This window comes from Carassius auratus, chromosome 24 (genome assembly GCF_003368295.1).
Source record: "Carassius auratus strain Wakin chromosome 24, ASM336829v1, whole genome shotgun sequence".
Taxonomy (NCBI): domain Eukaryota; kingdom Metazoa; phylum Chordata; class Actinopteri; order Cypriniformes; family Cyprinidae; genus Carassius; species Carassius auratus.
The window spans coordinates 752603-774293 of record NC_039266.1 but is presented as its reverse complement, the minus strand read 5'-3'; the positions used below and the strand labels follow the sequence as shown (position 1 = coordinate 774293).

General features: G+C 35.9%; 1 protein-coding gene across 7 annotated transcripts in view; it reads left to right on the top strand.

The window, feature by feature from the left end:
• atp8a2 (ATPase phospholipid transporting 8A2) overlaps positions 1 to 21691 on the top strand; it is a 56071-nt gene that overhangs the window by 5579 nt on the left and 28801 nt on the right. For 2 of the 7 annotated variants that reach the window (XM_026200495.1, XM_026200494.1), the window contains 21 exons: positions 8578 to 8722; positions 11757 to 11856; positions 12693 to 12791; positions 12942 to 12987; positions 13814 to 13854; positions 14138 to 14211; positions 14403 to 14472; positions 14562 to 14689; positions 14810 to 14921; positions 15470 to 15638; positions 15831 to 15958; positions 16090 to 16167; positions 16256 to 16344; positions 16495 to 16539; positions 16665 to 16740; positions 16850 to 16955; positions 17713 to 17795; positions 17880 to 17929; positions 18008 to 18077; positions 18304 to 18388; positions 18485 to 18624. In XM_026200495.1, the coding sequence (XP_026056280.1) occupies positions 8578 to 8722; positions 11757 to 11856; positions 12693 to 12791; positions 12942 to 12987; positions 13814 to 13854; positions 14138 to 14211; positions 14403 to 14472; positions 14562 to 14689; positions 14810 to 14921; positions 15470 to 15638; positions 15831 to 15958; positions 16090 to 16167; positions 16256 to 16344; positions 16495 to 16539; positions 16665 to 16740; positions 16850 to 16955; positions 17713 to 17795; positions 17880 to 17929; positions 18008 to 18077; positions 18304 to 18388; positions 18485 to 18624 (1934 nt within the window). Of the gene's footprint in view, positions 1 to 7216; positions 7331 to 7351; positions 7598 to 7636; positions 7778 to 8577; positions 8723 to 11756; positions 11857 to 12692; positions 12792 to 12941; positions 12988 to 13813; positions 13855 to 14137; positions 14212 to 14402; positions 14473 to 14561; positions 14690 to 14809; positions 14922 to 15469; positions 15639 to 15830; positions 15959 to 16089; positions 16168 to 16255; positions 16345 to 16494; positions 16540 to 16664; positions 16741 to 16849; positions 16956 to 17712; positions 17796 to 17879; positions 17930 to 18007; positions 18078 to 18303; positions 18389 to 18484; positions 18625 to 21691 lie in introns of those variants that run through there. The other 5 variants (XM_026200497.1, XM_026200498.1, XM_026200496.1 and 2 more) reach the window with 5 other exon arrangements.

Sequence of the window (21691 nt, the reverse complement as noted above, 5' to 3'; positions counted from 1 at the left end):
GAGCGGCCACACGTGAGCATGTGAGAACTAGGGATGGGCGAATTAAATATTTATACTTATATTGATGCCACATTGAGATGATTGATCCATAGAATCCATCCTTATTTAATGCCAATGCTTTTATTATTTAATTAGTACTGAAAAGTCACAGCATTTTCTTTCTTTTTTTTCAACTTTTACTGTTTTTTCTTTTCATCTTTTTTTTTAATTTTGAGTTTTTTTGTTATGTTCATTTTCTTCCATATATATATTTATCAACATTTCATTTTGACATTATTACTAGTAATAAGGAAAACCTCACTATTATTCCTTAGTTTATTATTTTATTTCACACAAGAAAGGTTTGTTACTCTAATAAAAAAAAAAAAATAAATAAAGAAGCTTTTTTAAATAGGTGTCAGTGTCATCTCAAAATACCTCTAATCAGACTATGATGAATAAATAAATTATTACTTTTTTTTAGTAAAAATATTTCACACGAACATTAAGCAATGCAAAACCAATGGTATGTTTAAATGAACTAATTAAAATAGCAAATCAATAAATCACTTTGTCCACGTATGTATGAACATCTTTTTATTGTGAAGATTGACCTTGGAAATACTTTTACACAACTTTTGGTATTTTCAAAATACAGGTTTTAACCAATGATATATATATATATTACACTCACTGGTTACTTTATTAAGTACAGTTTGCTAGTACGGAGTTAGACCCCATTTTGCCTTCAGAACTGCCTTAATTCTTTGTGGTATAGATTGAAAAAGGTGTTGGTCCATATTGACGTGATAGCATCATGCAGTTGCAGATTTGTCGGCTGCACATCCATGATGCAAATCTCCCGTTCCACCACATCCCAAAGCTGCTCTATTGGATTGAGATCTGGTGACTGTGGAGGCCATTTGAGTACAAATGAACTCATTGTCATATTCAAGTAACCAGTCTGAGATGATTTGAGCTTTGTGACATGGTGCATTATCCTGCTGGAAGTAGCCATCAGAAGATGGATACACTGTAGTCATAAAGCGATGGACATGGTCAGCAACAATACTCAGGTAGGCTGTGCTATTTAAAAGATGCTCAATTGTTACCAAGGGGCCCAAAGTGTTCCAAGAAAATACCCCCCACACCATTACACCACCACTATCAGCCTAAACCGTTAAGACAAGGCAGGATGGATCCATGCTTTCATGTTCTTTACGCCAAATTCTGACCCTACCATCTGAATGTAGCAGCAGAAATCGAGACTCGTCAGACCAGGCAGCATTTTTCCAGTCTTCTACTGTCCAATTTTGGTGAGTCTGTGTGAATTGTAGCCTCTATTTCTTGTTCTTAGCTGAGAGGAGCGGCACCCGGTGTGGTCATCTGCTTCAGGGTTCTACGTGTTGTGTGTTCAGAGATGGTATTCTGCATATCTTGGTTGTAACGAGTGGTTATTTGAGTTACTGTTGCAATTTCTATCATTTCTAACCAGTCTGCCCATTCTCCTCTGACCTCTGACATCAACAAGGCATTTTCCTCCACACAACTGCTACACACTGGATATTTTCTCTTTTTTGGACCATTCTCTGTAAACCTTAGAGATGTTTGTGCTTGAAAATCCCAGTAGATCGGCAGTTTTTGAAATACTCAGACCAGCCCATCTGGCACCAACAACCTTTCCATGTTCAAAGTCACTTAAATCCCCTTTCTTCCCCATTTTGTTGCTCTGTTTGAACTTCAGCAAATCTATAATACAGTGGGGATCGAAAGTTTGGGCACCCTTTGTAGAATCTGTGAAAATGCGAGTAATTTAAAAAAAATAAGAGAGATCATACTAAATGCATAACAATCTTGATTGTTAATTTTCTATGATATAGGACTTAATTAATAAATAAAAAAATCCTCACAGACATGTATATTTATTAGAGGCTTTGGTACTAATAGGAACTGATATTTGCATTTGAATTGAACAAATAACTGGTATTGCCCATCCCTAGTGGGAGACTGTAGCTCTATGCAATTTGCAAATTAAGAGCCTACTTGAGCATATAATATTTTCTGTCTTTGGCTTTTGCAGGGTTGTCTATATTAGCCTGTTCACTGTCCTCTTGAACCGGTTCCATTGCCATTGTGTTGGGATAGCAGAAAATTCTAGACAACAGAGGAATTTGACACCCTTTTGAACAGCAAGACCATAGTCTGACTAATCAGAGTAGTATAATACAGACAGAGAGATGTGCAGTGATATTGCATGGAATAAGAGAGGCCCGCTGAATGAATGCATGCGGTGGGTAAAGTGAGCACCGTTACAAAGGCGTAGGGATGAATAATGCAACCAGGGCTATTCATAATTTAAAAGCATGCTGCTTTTTAGTGGTGAAAAGCTGGCAGATGGCCAAATGACCACACTCACCCCACACTGTGCTCAGGGTCAAACTCAGTGATAGGTTCAGAAATGACTAATCAGAAGCACATTATTGACTTTTTATTTTTTACATGCTTTTAATCATAAGATAAAATAATACTACATTTTACTTAAAAGATTATTTTTCTATTAAATATGTATTTATATTGTATATTTATAACACACTTTATAGTATAATACAGTCATGTGAAAAAGTTAGGACACCCTATTGAATTACATGGTTTTTCTTATCAGGACATAGTAAAATTATAACTTGTCATCAAATGGTATGTACCTTCAATTTAAAGGCACGATTCAGTATGTTTTTTTGGTATAGCAGGGGAAAAAAACTAAACATAAAACTGCTTCTTTTTCTTGTTCTTTAACCAGTAGATTACTGAACAAATTGTTTCTCCTTCTTTAAATATATAACATTATTCAAATTTCTTAAAGGGATAGTTCATCCAAAATGAAAATTCTGTCATTAATTACTCAAATAAAACAATCAATGTAAATCCATGTGACATCAGGGGTTCAACTGTAATTTAATGAAGCTACGAGAATACTTTTTGTACAAAAAGAAAACAAAAAACATTTATTCAACAATTCGTCTCCTCTGCGTCACCCTAGCGCCATTTTGGAGAGTATCCACTGAACGCAAACAGCGTATGCTGTTCTGTGTCAGCTACGCCATGAAGATACTTTTTCTACATTTATTTACACTTTGATTTGAACAAAAACAATGTATACGCATGGTGCGTGTTAATTTCTGGATCGTTGGTGGATTCGTGGATGGTGTTAATCACATTGCTGTCTATGGGAGGGTCAGAGAGCTCTCAGAATGCATCAAAAAACCTAAATTTGTGTTTTGAAGATGAACGAATGTCTTATGGGCTTAGACAGAATGACAGAATGTAAATTTTTTGGGTGAACTATCCCTTTATGAATAAATAATCTACATTATCTTATCTATAATGCAGTAAAGAGAGCCCTATTACTTAATGTTACAATAAACAGTACAGACAAAACCATTAAATTCAATGGTCATTTATTTTTAGATAATAAACACTCAAATATAATATTGTATGCAAATATGTTAATTGTACATAGGGTTCCAAAGGCACAAAAAATTTCTGGTAAATTACTGGAAACTTACCATGATTTTTCTAATGGATACTTTGAAGGAATTTTCCGCCTCTTTGAAATCCTGACTGCACGCAAGGCAATTTTTACATTAACTTTTAAATATAACCTTTATTTAATTTAGCAATATTTAGATTTATATTGTTAATTTATTGCTATGAAGATTTTAAAAAGGGTTTTAGGGTGTTAAGATATATATATATATATATATATATATATATATATATATATATATATATATATATATATATATATATATATATTTGGAAATCAAGTTTTCAACCATGTTTTGAGCTGAAATGTTGTGTCACATGAAAATCACCATTTGAAGTGGATCAGAAAAGTTAATCAAAGTTGTCCTAAGACAAGAACGGGTATTGTTTTGGTTTTAGGACCACGTTTTGATGAAAGGTTCTGATCTACTTCAAATGTTGGCTATGTGCACCATTACACCCTTTATCAATAAAATACATTTAGCAATACTTATACATATTTTTCATTTATTGCTTTAAAGATAAATAATAATAAAAAAATATAGCCGTAGACTTGACAGTGTTTTCATTTTTCATTTTGGAAATCAAGTTTACGACCATGTTTTGAGCTGAAATGTTGTGTCACATGAAAATCACCATTTGAAGTGGATCAGAAAAGTTAATCAAAGTTGTCCTAAGACAAGAACGGGTATTGTTTTGGTTTTAGGACCACGTTTTGATGAAAGGTTCTGATCTACTTCAAATGTTGGCTATGTGCACCATTACACCCTTTATCAATAAAATACATTTAGCAATACTTATACATATTTTTCATTTATTGCTTTAAAGATAAATAATAATAAAAAAATATAGCCGTAGACTTGACAGTGTTTTCATTTTTCATTTTGGAAATCAAGTTTACGACCATGTTTTGAGCTGAAATGTTGTGCAGTTGTTGACAGTGTTTAGGTGTGATTTATATGCTGCTCACACAAAAACAGAACAATTGGTGATTCTTTCTTGGTCTTTATCTGAGGGCAAAAGTCAGTGTAGCACTCAACTTCCCAGCTTTATCAGCATGTTGAGCAACTTGTGAATTGAGTGCTTGTTAATAGTATTAACTGCAGCCTGTGTGTCCATTATGAAAGGTTCGTCATGTATCTGCCCAGTCAATGTACTGCACATCATTTACCAGTATGTTGCTGATTTTACAGTTCTGTGATGTTAATCGGGCACAAAGTGTCTGCGGGTCTGACCATTAAGACTGAATGGCTGAGGTTGGAATTGGAAGAACAAGTCGTGGAAAGAGAAAACTGAACAGTTAGAAGAAGAAAGTAATCGTTTAGAGCAGGATGTGAAATGCACGATGAGAAGTGTGTCATATGTGATTCTTTGGCCCTAGTCCAGAGTATGTCCCACTGAGGAACTCTCTGGTCCACATTGCTTTGTATATTTATTTAGTGAGGCAGATCTGGAAACATGACAGGTGTTGACAGCAGTGCTTCTCAGAAGGTCACCAGTTTGTTTTTATAGAAGGGAAAATATGATGGTAAATGAAAATAATACGATAAGCGTACATAGTTAAGGATAACAAAATGAATTTTTTTCATTTTTTTTTTTTTATTAATTTTTTCAATGTCCTATGCTGTGTGTCGAACAATTTAGAGCAAGAACTTATTAATAATAACAACACAGTATTGTATTAAAGTCTGCATATTGCTGGATTTAGCAATTATTTGTATGCCTCTCAGTGTTTGATTTTAAGTTGTTTAATTTTGTATAATAAATGATACTTGATATCAAATCTGTGTCCTGATGCAGAACCATTTGAGTGCCACTAGTTTAAACTACACCTACTTGCTCATTGCTGTTTTAAAGGATACATTTAAGTCTGAAGGTGCCCAGAGTCACCTTGAACAATACATTAGCCATTATATATGACTCCATAAAAACACATTTAAGAGCCAGTGTCTTCAGCACTAAAATATATGACACCATATAATTACAAGTTAACAAAGTTCTCAGTTATTGGCAACTTATCAGTGGTCAAGCTGGCCTTTGACACCTAAGAGATGAGTGCTTTCTCCACTTACACCCTGCTCCTCATAACGTAAGATCATGTTGTTAGTTGTTAGGAATCATGTTGTTAGGAAGAGAACGTTTCAGAGTGCAGTGTCAGAAAGCAGATAGATGTCATGGAAATATAGCCCTTAGTATGATCACATCTGCATTTTTTAGCTGGTTCAACTGGTTTGTGGATTTGCAGTACTGACTACCAGATAAAGTGTTCCCTATGGTGCAAGAGACGGCATGGTTGTGTCTAGATAAAGTCTAGAAAAATTCTCAAGCAACATGCACACTTTTGGTGTGAGTTTTTGGGAAGAAAGTTTATTGTCATTGATCCAGTATGGTCTTTCTGTCTATTTCTGTCTGTCTGTCTGTCTGTCTATCTCTGTCTGTCTGTCTCTGTCTATCTGTCTATATGTCTGTCTCTCTGTCTCTGTCTGTCTGTCTGTCTGTCTATCTCTGTCTGTCTGTCTCTGTCTATCTGTCTATATGTCTGTCTCTCTGTCTCTGTCTGTCTGTCTGTCTGTCTATCTCTGTCTGTCTGTCTCTGTCTATCTGTCTATATGTCTGTCTCTCTGTCTCTGTCTCTGTCTGTCTGTCTGTCTGTCTGTCTGCCTCTGTCTGTTTGTCTGTCTCTGTCTTACTGTCTCTATCTGTCTGTCTGTCTCTGTCTGTCTGTCTGTCTCTGTCTGTCTGTCTGTCTGTCTCTGTTTCTGTCTCTCTCTGTCTCTGTTTCTGTCTCTCTCTGTCTCTGTCTGTCAGTCTCTGTCTGTCTGTCTGTCCATCTTTCTGTCTCTGTTTCTGTCTCTGTCTGTATTTCTATGTCTTACTGTCTCTGTCTGTCTCTGTCTGTCTGTCTCTGTCTCGGTCTCTGTCCGTCTGTCTGACTGTCTGTCTCTCTTTGTCTATCTATAAAAAATGTCAATTATGTGTTTAACCTACAATTAAAGTAGGAAGGAAGTACTTTATAGATAAAAGCCATATATTTTTATTGTACTTCTTTCTTACCTTTACTGTGAGTTAAACAATTGTTTGTTTTTTTTTTAAAAAGGACATATGATATTTCCGACTTTGCTTAAACAACTTTTTATATAATTGATCTGTCACAACGTTTAATATTGTTTGGCTGATGGCTTGCATTTTTTTTATCCATTAACCCCACAATATTCAGATCATGGTCAATAATTTGTTTTTCAGTGGCATCTTCTGTAACCTTTACATTTGTTGCCTGATCCACATTTACTTGAATATTTGGCTACAGCCTTAAGAAAATAATACAAGAACCATCTAATTCTGCGGATCACAAAATGATAATAAAAAAAATATATATATAAAAAAAAAATCCTAATTATTTTGTTGACCTCAAAAGCTGGGAGTCAAACCTTTGGAAACTTTACGGTATTTTAATGCAAAACCTGCTAATAATAATGCAATATATGGCATAGTGATTATTAATAATTCATCAATCCCACAATATTCACATTAGTGGTAAAAAAAATTTAATGGCGAATTCTTTGACCCCTTTGTCCCCCCATACACATTTGCCTTAACCATTTAAACTTTTCTAATGGCCAAAAATTGACCATTTGACCTTCAAACTCCAGCTCTTTGAGAAACATACGTGTGGCTTCAGGTAGTTTCCATCGTAGAAACAAGGAGGAGCATATGAACAGGAAGCGATTCCTTGCCGGTCAGTGAGCACGTTTAGTGCGTTTCGATCTGTGATAGTGGAGACGGACATCTGTGGCCTGCGCCTTTAAATGTAAGGCTTTTGTGTTGTCTGTCTGCGGGAACATTGTAGTGAGACGCGAACACAGAGCGCGCGTTGTCTGAAGGAAACCATCGTCTGTTGCAGAAAAGACACTGCGGAGCGGAGTCTTATTAAATCGTCCACATATTGCCCGAGACGGCCCAAATGACACGGTGGGAGAGGGTTTGGGTCTTGTCTATTAGAGAGGCTGACTGGAATGGGAGATGTGACGGGTGTAGTCCATCTCTTCACACCCGCTTTCGATCATGCAGCAGCTGGGTAAACTCTCCTGTCACATACAGACAGAGCTGTTATTTACCGAGCGTACATTATTTATTACGTGCGGGAAATAATCATTTGGCGATTGTCTGGAGAGGGACTCGTAGTAAGCGGCTGTCTCAAAACACGCATAGAAGCTATACGTCATCGCAGAACGCTGGCCTCACGGACCAATCAGCTGTAAGCTCGAGACTACTCATGAATAAATAACTTGATTTTTATATAGCTTTATTTAAGTTATTTTAGTTAATTTACATTTACATTTAAATATTATTTAAAACCATTTATGTGCGTTTTAATTATGTACTAGTATAACTGCATACATATGCAAAATAGAATAAGCATTTTATATAAATGATTTATTCAGACGGCGAAAATGAGTACATTATCTCTGTAGCGCGTCAGAGACAAAAACGGACGCTTTAATTTATTGATTATAATGGTGGAGATTTATTTTTAACGCGTCGTGACTCTCCGACTTGTATGGATGTTGGATTCAGGTGCGAGTGATGACTAAAATGCTCTCTAGGTAGGAAACTCACTATGTTTTGAGACACAGTCATTGTCTCATTGCGTTTCGTTTCAACGCATCGTGAATACACAGGTGTTTCCACGGAATAAAGCAGCTTTTATGAAGATAAACAAATGCACAAGGTTTCCTACAAAGGTGTTTGCTGCGCCATTGTGCTCCCATCAGCACATTCTATACAGGGGGTCCCGTGGGCGTCGCGCGGATGCTGTATTGGTGACGGAGCTTTTGCTCGTGGATGATGAGGATGAGGAGGATGAAAGGGACGGGGAGGGCGGTACACCAAGGGAAACGTCATCGGCATCAGGGGCGGCTTGCATCAGCACAGTAGTAGTGTTAGTGGCCAGCGCACTGAACTGTAAACCTCATTTCTATGTCTCTTCTTCCTCCTGTCTTCTTCAACGCGCACTCACGCTAGCCTCTCTTCTCTCCCATCACTCGAACGGTGCAGGACCCGCGTGCTCCGCCTCCGGCTACCGCAAGGCAGAGGATGAGATGTCCGGAACCACATCACAGGCGGACCCGATAGATGCCACAGCCAGGACAGTGCTGCTCAACCGAGCCCAGACCACCAAATTCTGTGACAACCATGTCAGGTGAGTTCATTCAGATCTTTACTGAAAATGTTACAGCGCCGTTTGATTTATTGCATTCTTTGCATTCTTTGCTTAAAGTGAGAACATGATAAGGTTTCATAGTTATTAATATGGTTGTGGTCTCATAAAAGCATGTTAAAGATGCTGCAAACTGTTGTATCTTTGTTGCAGTGGTCTATTCTGAAATGAGAATGAAAAACTATTTTTGTTGTGCTTTAGTCTAGAATAAATGCAAAGGAAATGTAAATTGACAAGCATTTAACTTGCACTATCAGCAAGAAAACAATATTGTAATATTTTGTTCACAGTTTTTTATTTACACTACCCTTCAAATGTTTGGGGTCAGTAGGATGTTTTAATGTGTTTGAAAGAAGCTTTATGTGTGTACAACATGGCTGTAAAATATTAAGTAAGGTCAGTAAGATTGTAAAATAATATTACAGTCTAAAATAACTCTTTTCTGTTTTAATACATTTTAAAATGTCAGTTGTGCCTGTGATGGTAAAGCGGAAGTTTCAGCAGCCTTCACTCCAGTCTTCAGTGTCACGATCCTTCAGGAATTATTCTAGTATGCTGATTTCTAAATGTATATTTTAAATTATGATTTTCATATTATTATTATTATTAGTATCAATGTTGAAATTGATTATGCTGTTTAATATTTTAGTGGAAACGTTCAAATATTTTGTTCAGTATTCAATTCTGATTTATATAAAGTTAGAAAATACAATTTAATATATACTTGCTGAATAAAATTATAATTTTTTTATTAAAAAGTTATTGACCCCAAATGTGTAAACAGTAGTTTCAAGTGTATGCAAACTTATTTTATTTATTTTTCCATTTAAGTTGCTTAAGAGTCTCATCAAGATGTATCACATTGCATCAAAAATATCAACTAAAATAAAACACTAACAAGAATAGTTCGTGTATCTTTAATTATTAACAGTTTTTTATATATAAAATTGAAAACATCAGTAGTTATTGCAAATGTATTTATGGTGGCTGGAGATGCATCTTCAGTTTTATTATTATTATTATTATTATTATTATTTTGCACTTCAGAGAGGGGCAGTATCTCATTCATAGTGTGTTCAGCCAGTCACAGAGATGTGAAGGCTCCTCCCTTTTTTCCTATATTTCCTTCACTCAGTTTTTTTGTTTTCACCCATTATTCTTGAATTAATTATTAAATAAAACACATTGTATTTGATGCCTCATCAACAGCACCATTGTTCCAGCATAAAAAATATTCTAATTAACTCCTAATGCTATGAGATTAATTTTAGAAATAGTTTAATCAAGATAAGATTTTCCCTCAGGGAATTTACAATTTACAACATTGAACACAAATCCATCAGCGATTTCCTGTGAGTACACCAATGTCAATATATTCCGGACCGTGCTTGGCTAGAGTTCATCTACAGTTCCAGAACAGAAAGTCTTCTGGTCTCCAAAGTGCCCAAGTCCTCCAAATGTTTATTTTTTTAGTTATATCAGTTTGATTCATTTCATATGCAGTGAAGTTCTGCTTGATGACAAAATTGCACTTTTTGAAATTCTATGAATATTATTGTATGTTTATGATAGTAGTTGTAACAAAAGCTTGATAGATGTAGATCCCAGATCGCTTTTATATTAGTGCCACAATATAAAATCTCATACAAAATCAGTCTCTCAGTACGGAAACACTCACCCACACACTCTTCATCGATCCGCCAGTATTTTCTAAAGATTCGATTCTGCTCTAAAAGGCTCTATTTTGGTTCCTGTAACAACATTAAGGTGGGCCTAGAAAACCGTTTTGTCACTTGCTAATTTCAGATCAGACGGAGCTCTGACCTTTTCAGCTCATCAGCTTCTCGTCATATAATGCCTGCATGGCTGCAGCAGTGGAAATTTCATAAGAATTGTTCAGATCATTCTCTTATTCCTCGATCTTCATGTTTTATTTACCAACCGGTTTCTGCTTCCCATTGCATTGGCCTCCATTGGTCAGCTGTCAGTCACAGAGTAACCAGACCAACAAATCCAGCAGTGCAATCATCCATATCAGTCTTTTAGGGTAACCCCAGGTACTACACATCATGGTGACAGCAGTGTGGGTTACTGTGTGTGTGATTGGACCGCTGAATGTTAATGAAGGGGATCGTATGAATGGTCTCTGCCACTCTTTGATGTCAGCGATAGCCTGCCGTACTTCCAGGTCAGCTACCGAGCTGCTGTTTGAGGCCACAGTTTGGGTTACACAGGGTGTGTTAGGCTGTGAACTCATTGATGATGAGCCCAAGAAGGGTGTCGTGTTTACAGAAGACTGCCCTCACATAAGTACACATGCTGTAGTATAGAAACATCCTTACATTCTTCAAAATAAAGCTTCTTTAGTAGCATCTATGGTTCCATGAAGAACATTTCATCAATAAAACCTTTCCATTGCACAAATGTTTTTTTATAGTGGGAAAAGTTGTTTAGATTATTAAAATGTATCGATTGTTTACTGAAAGGTTCTTTGTGGATCCCAAAATGGATCTTCTACATCATCTCCTATTTTTAAGAGCGTACGATTGGATATAAAATGTGCCTCCAGATGCGGATATAAACACTCACCCACACAAACAGATACTGACTCGTGTTTGGATTTAGATGGACAACCTTGCACATTTGTAGTCCTAGAGGTAATTTTAGGCATTCTTAACAGCTATTTTAATGACTGTAAAACATTTACTGCCGCAATCAGCTATTCAAGAGCTACTTAGGAGTCCAATCAATACCGACAATTGACAGACACGGTGAGAAACATCCATCCTAAACTCTATTTTGGGATTGTTTATCTAAATTTAATGCAGTGGGCAGTGAAGTGTCAGGCATTTGGTGAAAGCAGGTGGGATTTTGGCTTGTATCAAACCACTTACGAATGCTTTTTTTTCAGAAGCCTGAGTGGAGCTAATTCTAAATTAGTGTGTCCTGGCTGTATAGCTTAAAATAGTTTGATAGTTTTAAACACTGTCGATTTTGCCTTTTTCCCCCCATCTAGCACGGCTAAATACGGGATCCTTACCTTCCTGCCGCGGTTCCTGTATGAACAGATCAGGCGAGCGGCTAATGCTTTCTTTCTCTTCATCGCTCTTATGCAGGTATGACACTTGACACACTGACCGAACTGCTTCTGCTTTGTCTTGAGGGCCTCAAAGTATAAAATGTATTGGTTGTGGTGATTTCTTTCTAAGGGGATCTCCGAGGTGCTGTACCACTTATGCTGACCTTGTGACTTTTTTTCGGTTATTTGCCAACATATCCATTTGTGTATTATATCCCCTTTTGGAAATGGTCCATTATTTCACTCTTATCCACTATGAGTCACTATGAAATCTCAATAACAGCCGAGATGTGATCCAGCCTGTTAGGCTGATATTTCATGAAAATGAGTAAAAAGAAAAAAAGTTAAATAGCTAAAAGGTTTCTTCACTGTGATGTTGTTTACTCATTACAGTGCTTTGCAAGGCAGCACTGTATTGATATATTTCTTAAAAATTCTGACTAAGCAGTTTGTTCTTAAGTGGTGAAGTTCTATGATGGATTCAGCCTATGTTTTGAAGTCTTAGTGTGCTTATATTATAGAGTTTATATTTAATAACTTCATTATTTTTAATAATAAATGTTAAGTTCTGTCATTGTTTATTCACCCTCATGTCATTTAAAATCACTTTTTTTTTTGCAACAATTTGTTTTTCATATGCCAACAAATGAAGTTGTCTGGAGCTTTCTAGCTTCAAAAACAGTGATAAAATGACCATAAAAATAGTCCATTAGACTGGTATACTATATTCCAAATCTGGTGAAGTCAGATTAGGACTGTTTTTTTTTCCGCCTAACTTGTTTAAAATAGACAGGGCTTTTCCAAACCATGTTGTTTTACCACCAGTGTAAAGTACTTCATATTATGTTTATCTATGTGCATTTTCAAATGCAGCAAATCCCTGATGTCTCACCGACGGGTCGCTACACAACGCTGGTGCCCCTTATCTTTATTCTGACAGTGGCTGGGATCAAGGAGATCATTGAGGATTATGTGAGTATTCTGCTGAATGGAGAACTGAATTACCGTTAAACTGTCCAGACTGTGTTTAGACAACACTGGATAAGTGCATTGACTTTGAAATGCAGTTGATATTTTTCCGATGAATAATGCTGATGAGATGTCACGTGTTGTGTCTTGCAGAAAAGACATAAAGCGGACAACACGGTGAACAAAAAAAAGACAACAGGTTGAGTATTGCTATCATATCTGTGTAACAGCGTTAGAAATGAACTAGGACAACACCAAGGAACAAAATGACCTGAACATTTTTAGGCCAAGATGTGCTTTTATCTGTTATCTGAGATTTGATATATTTCAGAATACTCTTATTAGGTCATTAAAGTTATGGGTTCGGTGACCTATATCTGTGTTCACTCACTTGGAGATGAGTGCTGTTAAAAATGTATCTAATATTAAAGCTCTGAAAACTTCATGATGTACATCAGCGGTTCTCCTATATAAAAAAAATCTTTCGATAAATATTTAAAATATTTGTACTTTTAGCTTACCCTTGCTTCTTAAAAACAGTAATTAATTAACAATTTTTAATGTTATGTATAGGAATGTCAAAATGTAGGTTTATTTTTATTATATTTCTTTTTTCAAATAATGTACATTCTAATGATTGGTTTAAAATGTATTTATTTTAATTTCACAATGCAGAAGAGTATAGAATTTTTATATATTCTGTTTATCAGTTTTGTGCCACAACGAAAATAATTATTGGATTTTTGTTATTCGTCAGCATTGTAATATCAGTGCATCTCTATGATTCATAAGATTTATTAGCATCCATTATTATAAAAAATTGTTAACAAATATTTGACAACACACCGTGGGTTGCCCGTGTTTTTAGATGGTTAGAAAAATTTGCACTTATGAAGGTAAAAATGTCCTTAAAAATATTTTTTAGCTGCAAATATTGCCCCTAATAAAAACGTAAATTTAGTTGTTATCTATTCACATTATATGTTCATGAGCAGAGTTTTTCTGATAATGTCATTGTTTTCCAGTTCTGCGTAACGGAGCATGGCAAACCATCATATGGAAGCAGGTAACCCCATCTTTCTCTTACTTTCCGCATCTTTTTTTCTTACTCTATTCCTCTGTTTTCCCTCCTTTCTGTCAATGACGCTTTTGTTTCTGTCCTGTAGTTTATATAGTATCACTTGCTTTTTTCAGTTCACCTCTCACTGCATTTTTTTTTCTTCTCTTTTTGATTTTTTACATCCTGCTGTGTGTTGCTTCTCCTTTTGTTGTTTTCAAGCACTGTGGTCTCTTTCTTAATCTCATTTTCTCCCTCCTCATGCTGTTGCAATGCTGCACCTGCCCACTAGGTGGCAGTGGGAGACATAGTCAAGGTGACCAATGGGCAGCATCTTCCGGCTGACATGGTCATAGTGTCCTCCAGGTCAGCACCGCAGTGTGTTTGTGTGTGTATCCGTGGGGTTTGTCATCCTGTGTTTGTACTAGTGTGATTTATAGCAGTGAAAAATATAATACATGTCATTTTGGGAATGTGTTTCAAGAAAATCTATATGTGTGTTATTTATGTTATTGTGCAGCTGTTTTGTGTTCAACATCTGCTGCTGTTTTTCACAGTGAGCCTCAGGCGATGTGCTATACTGAAACATCCAACTTGGATGGTGAGACCAACCTAAAGATCCGACAGGTACATATTACATAAAAATCGAATACGTGTACTGTATAATGTGTTTTAAGAGTATAACATGCTTGTTGTTTGTTAAATGTGTGTTTCAGGGTCTCTCTCTCACAGCGAGCTTTCAGTCTCTGGAGGAACTGATGGCTTTGTCAGGTCGTCTTGAATGTGAGGGGCCAAACAGACACTTGTATGACTTCACTGGAACACTGCGTTTAGACAACCATAAGTACGTCAACTTGCTATTAATGAGAAATTAAAATCTAACTTACATACGCACACACACACACACACACACACACACACACACACACACACTACATTAAGTCATCATGTGCTTGTATTACAGCCCAGCTCCACTTGGGCCGGACCAAGTGTTGTTAAGAGGAGCCCAGCTCAGGAACACGCAATGGGTTGTGGGACTTGTAGTTTACACTGGTCATGATTCAAAGCTCATGCAGGTAAGTGTGGTCTCATAAAAGCTGGATCTGGAGCAGTGCTGTTACAGTTTAGAAATCATTTCATTTATATAATTAAATATATTGAATAATATAAAAAATTAAAGGAATATTACCTTGGCTACTTACTGTATCAAATGTAATATTGTTATTATTATTATTATAAAAAAATAATAGTTAAAGCTAAACAGAAAAATAAACTAATACAAATGACAGAAACAATAAAATTAATAAAACATTAAAATAAACATTAAATATAAAATTAAAATTAAAAGCTTACTTAAAATATTAATACATACTGTAATAACTAATTAAAAATATATTATATATAACAGTAAAATAATACTGATGTGGACAGTTTTTAGTATTATTTGAAGGAAATGCTATGAAAATACCACAGAGATAAACATTGTAAAAATTCAGGTGGTTTTATATATTTTTATTTTATTTTATTTATTTTATTTTATTTTAAATCCTACTGACCACAAATTTGAACAGTAGTGTGCGTGCAATTTGTTTTTGAGCATTAATATAATGTTTCCATCCTTCAGAATTCCACTAAAGCTCCACTGAAGCGCTCTAATGTGGAGCGTGTGACAAACATGCAGATTCTGGTTCTGTTCGGGATTCTCCTGGTCATGGCGCTGGTCAGCTCCATCGGTGCCGCTATATGGAACAAACAGCACACAGATGAGGCTTGCTGGTACCTTTCCCGTGCAGGTGAAACCCACTGGGAAAACTACAGTACACTTTCATATATGGATTTAGAATATTTACTGTACCTGTTCACTTAACAGCGCTTACCAAGACAAAAAGCAATACTTTAATTAATTTTGCATATGTTAGCCTTTATTAAATAAGCTATGTGGTTATAATATATAATATATAACAAATATGTGGTTGTGTATCCAGGTGACATATCTCTGAACTTCTGGTACAATCTGCTAACCTTCATCATCCTCTATAACAACCTGATTCCCATCAGCCTCCTGGTCACACTAGAAGTGGTCAAATTCACACAGGCTCTCTTCATCAACTGGGTAAAATAATAATGAACATTAATCACCAATTTCATTGGTATCAATTGATCACAGTGTTAAAAAACAGTATTTCTTTGCCGAAACCATGATTCTCTGTGAATAAGTGCTTTGTTCTTCATGCATGTTCACAGGATGTTGAGATGTATTACGCCGAGACGGACACTCCTGCTATGGCCCGAACGTCCAATCTGAATGAAGAACTCGGCCAAGTGAGGAGAAGCTCCTCCCATTATCTTTCACAAATTTAGATGTACCTCAACTCCCGTACATCTTATTCACTGTCTCTTTCTTTTTCAGGTAAAATATCTGTTTTCAGATAAGACCGGCACTCTTACCTGCAACATCATGCATTTTAAGAAGTGCACGATAGCTGGAATTACATACGGGTAATTGTAGTGTTCCTTTGCTTTCGTTCCATCAATACACTCGCATTATCTTTGTGCTTTGCATCGTTCTGGCTCTATTAGTGTGCATTGATCGGTTACTTTTTGTTTATATTTGTGTGAGTGGCCACTGATCTATAATGCTGTCTCCAGGCATTTCCCAGACCTGGACTGCGATCGATCCATGGAGGACTTCAGGTCAGATGCTGCTGATTCTATCTCTGTCATGTACCAAAGCGGATATTACGCAGGACTAAGAAGATAATGTGCATTATTACGTTATGTTGTCCATTACATCTAATTAAATCTGTTGTATTTTGCAGTCACCTTCCCTCTACAAGTCATAATTCCACTGAGTTTGATGATCCTGCTCTTATCCAGAACATTGAGAAGAATCACGTAAGAGCTTTATAGCTGTTATTATTCTGTCGTAGCTTGGATATCAAAACAGTTTCTTGTGAATTATGTATGGTAATCGTTAAAATCTGCTTCTTTCTTTTCTCTATAGCCTACATCTCCACAGATTTGTGAGTTTTTGACCATGATGGCTGTTTGTCATACTGTTGTTCCTGAGCGAGAAGGAAACCAAATTATCTTCCAGGCTTCCTCACCAGGTACCACAACCTTCTCGTTGGTTTCTAAATATATGTCTGATCTGATTTGAGTTAACCAGTTAACTGTCACACTTAAAACCGTTTTCATATAATAAAAAAATTATGTGATTTCAAGACAGGCAAGAACTCCTTTTCATATTTAGCAGTGTAAAGTTTTGCATTTGTGCAAAACAAATTATGATTTTATTTAATGATTTATTTTACGTTTAGAATTTATTTTTTTGAAAGAAATGTACTAATATCAATTAATTAATGTAATATTTAATATAAATAATTTATATTAATTTGTTTATTTTTATATATACATACTATCTTTCAAAAGTTTGGAGTCAGTATGGATGCATTAAATTGACAAAGTATTTATTTCTAAAATATTTATAATGTAAAAAAGATTCAAATAAATGCTTTTCTTTTGAACTTTCTATTCGTCAAAGTATCCTAGAAATAATGTATCACATTTCCAAAAAAAAAGAAAAAATATTATGCAACAACACCAGTAATAATATGAAATGTTTCTTGAGCAGCAATTCCACGTATTAAAATGATTTCTGAAGAATCGTGTGACAATGAAGACTGGAGTAATGATGCTGAAAATTCAGCTTTGACATAACAGGAATAAATTACGTTTTTAAAATGTATTGACATAGAAATCTGTTATTTTAATCCGTAATAATATTTAATGATGTAACTGTTTTTACTGGATTTCTTTTAGCCTTGGGGGCTTTTAAATGATATTTGCATAATCTTGTGTTTTCAGATGAAGGAGCACTGGTTAAAGGCGCCAAAAGTCTGGGCTTTGTATTTACGGCACGAACCCCACATTCAGTCATCATAGAAGCGGTTAGTATGTGTATTCTTGCCATTAATGATGAACCAAAACTTGTGTATGGTTAATGTGTACATTTCTTGTGTTTGTTTCTCAAGAGAGGAAAAGAGCAGACATATGAGCTTCTGAATGTACTGGAATTTTCCAGGTAGGAATCAGCTGTGAGCTCTCACTACATCCGAAATACCCAGTACGTTGTGTTTCAATGCCTGTGCCTTTTTTGCAGCAATCGCAAACGGATGTCAGTGATTGTCAGAACACCTACGGGAAAGCTTAGACTTTATTGCAAGGGAGCGGTGCGTGTCACACAAGCCACATAATTAGCATAGAGACAGAATGGAAACTACTATTTAAAAGTGTCTGTTAGATCAAAAATACAGTAAAACATTGATGTTGTAAAATATTATTACAATTTAAAATTGTAATTTATTTTTGTGATGACAGCTGATTTTATTAAAAAAATTCTCAGTATGGGTATGGCACAAGCCATTGTAGTCTAGTGATGTTATGCTTGTATTACAGGACAATGTGATTTTTGAGCGTCTGAATGAGGCATCCCAGTATAAGGACCTGACTGTGGTCCATCTGGAGCAGTTTGCCACCGAAGGTGAAGAGTTTATTAATATGTTATCGTTTGAAGGTTAATTAACATTTTATCTTCTCTTTAGATTAACTTTTAGTTTGTGTTTGTTTTCATGTTCAGGGCTGAGGACACTTTGTTTCGCATATGTGGACCTCGAGGAGGGTGCGTATCGGGAATGGCTGAAGGAGTACAATCGTGTCAGCACTGTGCTAAAGGACCGAGCACAGAAACTGGAGGAATGCTACGAACTCATAGAGAAGGTATGGAATCTATGCCATGCATGTCACTATTACATGTAATCAAGGGTTAGGAAAGGTATTATTCAAGGGTCAGTGTGTCTTTACTTTGACCAAACCAGACTTTTACTACAGTTCTGGTTCACATAAATAACCACTTTTTTTTTTTACACAAAGTTTAGATTTGAAAATGGATATAACAGGTGTGCTAAAGGATGTATTGTTCATTTGCACACATCTACAGGTGCATTATTTTTTTTATAGTAATTACTTCAAAAAGTGAAACTTTCATATATGCTATATTTATTACATGTTAAGTAAAATATTTCAAAAAACATTTTTTGTTTGTTTTAATTTTGATGATTAGAGCTTACAGTATCTCAAAATATGATAATATTTACATTTGAGATTCATTAAATGACCATCCATACAGTACAAAGTCTGGGTATCTCTTGTTTTTTGAAACCACAATAATGGGGAAGACTGCTGACTTGGCAGTGGTTATAGAAGTCATTGACACCCTCCACAAAGAGGGAAAGTCACAGAAGGTCATTACTGAAAGGGGTGGCTGTTCACAGAGTGCTGTATCGAAGCATAATAAATGCAAAGTTGACTGGACGGAAGAAATTGGGTAGGAAAAGGTGCACAGGCAACCGGGATGACTGCAAGCTTGAGAATACTGTCAAGCAAAGGCAATACAAACACTTGGGAGAGCTTCACAAGGAATGGACTCAAGCTGGAGTCAGTGCATCAAGAGTCACCATGCTCAGACGTCTTCAGGAAAGTTGCTACCAAGCCACTTCTGAAACAATGTTAGGAGCATCTTACCTGGGTAAAGAGAAAAATAACTGAAATGTTGCTCAGTGGTTCAAAGTCCTCTTTTCAGATAAAAGTACAGTTTGCATTTCATTTGTTCCTGTGGCTCAAGTGGTAGAGCATTGCGATGGCAGCACAAGGTTGTGGGTTCGATTCCCAGGGAACACAAGGTGAAAAAATGTTAGCCTGAATGCACTGTAAGTCGCTTTGGATAAAAGCATCTGCTAAATGCATAAATTTAATTTAATTTTGAGATCAGGAGGTAGAGTCTGGAGGAAGAATGGAGAGGCACATAATCCAAGCTGCTTGAAGTCCAATGTGAAGTTTCCGTAGTCATCGATGATTTGGGGTGTCGTGACGTCTGCTGGTGTTGGTCCATTGTGTTTTATCAAGTCCATAGTCAATGCAGCCGTCTACTAGGAGATTTTGGAGCACTTTATCTGGTGACAAGCTTTTTGGAGGAGATGCTAAATTTCCTTTTCCATTAGGACTTTAGCACCTGCCCACAGTGCCAAAACCACTTCCAAGTGGTTTGCTGACCATGATATTACTGTGCTCTATTGGCCAGCCAACGTGCCTGACCTGAACCCCATATGGAATCTATGGGATATTTTCAAGAGAAAGATGAGAAACAGTTGATCCAACAATACAGACGAGCTTAAGACTCAATAGTGCTACGGCAGAGACACAGGCTGCTCGCTTCATGCCTCACCTCACTGAAGCTGTCATTTCTGCTAAAGGAGCCGCGACCAAGTATTGAGTGCATAAATGAACATACTTTAAAGAACTTGAACTTTTCTGTTTTGCAAATATTTTTTTTTATTATTGATCTTAGGAAATATTTTAATATTTTGAGATACTGGAATTTTGACTTTGATTAGTTGTAAGCGCTTATCATCTAAATGAAAACAAAAAACATTTGAAATGTTTTACTTTACATGTAATGAATCTAAAATATATATATAAAAAACTTTTTCATGATATTCTATTTTTTGGAGATGCACCTGTGAATATCTGCATTCGTTGCTATACTAATGGCATAGTAATAAGAATGGTTGTCAGTGTGGATGGAAAACTGATTGAAATTATGCCAATACGTTCACATATTGATGTCTTGCAAAAATCACTAGGTGCATGAGTGAAGTGACAGGCATTCTATGATTCTTACATTAAACAAAAAACAAAAGATTTTATATTTTTGATATAAATATGAAATCTTGTAAATTATAAATATATATATAAATATAAAAATGTGTTATGTTCATTATACATGAGAGAGTCTGGTGCTGAGACTAGCATCTTTTGCACATGGCTGTGCTCCAGATGCAGTGCCTTTACTGGTCAAAAGGTGGCACTGTAACATTAAATTTTCATACTTGTGAACTCAGATTTGTGCATAAGGTGGTGCTCTGTTGAGCTCTCATTAACCGTTACAAGCTATAGACTAACTGCCTCTTAGTCAGGACGGATTACACAGTACTGCAAAACTTTGAAAGTACTGATCAGAGATCTGAGCCCCAGGACACAGTGAAAATCCAGTTTGTTGGGTTTTTTGTGCTTTTCAGAGCTCTGGCCCAGATTAGTAGTCTGAGGAGGGGTTGGTATACCACAGCGAGGATAATTACCTGCACCAGTCTGCCAAGAGCCCCATAAAACCAGTCAACAACACTACTGTGTTACCTCTGCACACACACATAAATACACCAAAAACTCCTCATATATCTCCCCACAAACGCATACTCTCACAGAGGGAGAGAGGAATTATTAAAAAGAAATGGATAAGGCATGGTGAAAGATGGAGAGGAGAAGGTGTGAAAAATGTTGAGGTCTTAGATTGCCTGTATTAGCTGAGTTTCTGTTTGCTTCTGTGTGAGGCTGTGTTTAGTGGTGCTTTCAGCTTTGGTTTGAAGTTTTCAAAACATGAATGATACTTCAAATTGTGCTATTTTTGAAGAAGGGTGTGCTATTACTGTCAAGAAATCAGGTTTATAATTTTTGCCAGTGGAGAATAAAATAAGAAAAATCACATAGAATGGCATTAAAGAAGGGGTACAAATCATATCTAGAAAACCAGAATATAATAAAGACATAAGGTCATTAAAGTAACTTCCTAGTAAACCACACATAACACACTAGCATCATAATCCAGTTGTTTTTTAAGTTAAAGAACAGGATGTAGAATTATAAATTTAAAGTGATATATATATAATTTTTTTTAACGATCACTTTAAATCACTTTTTTATAAATTTATGTGTATATATACATATATTATAA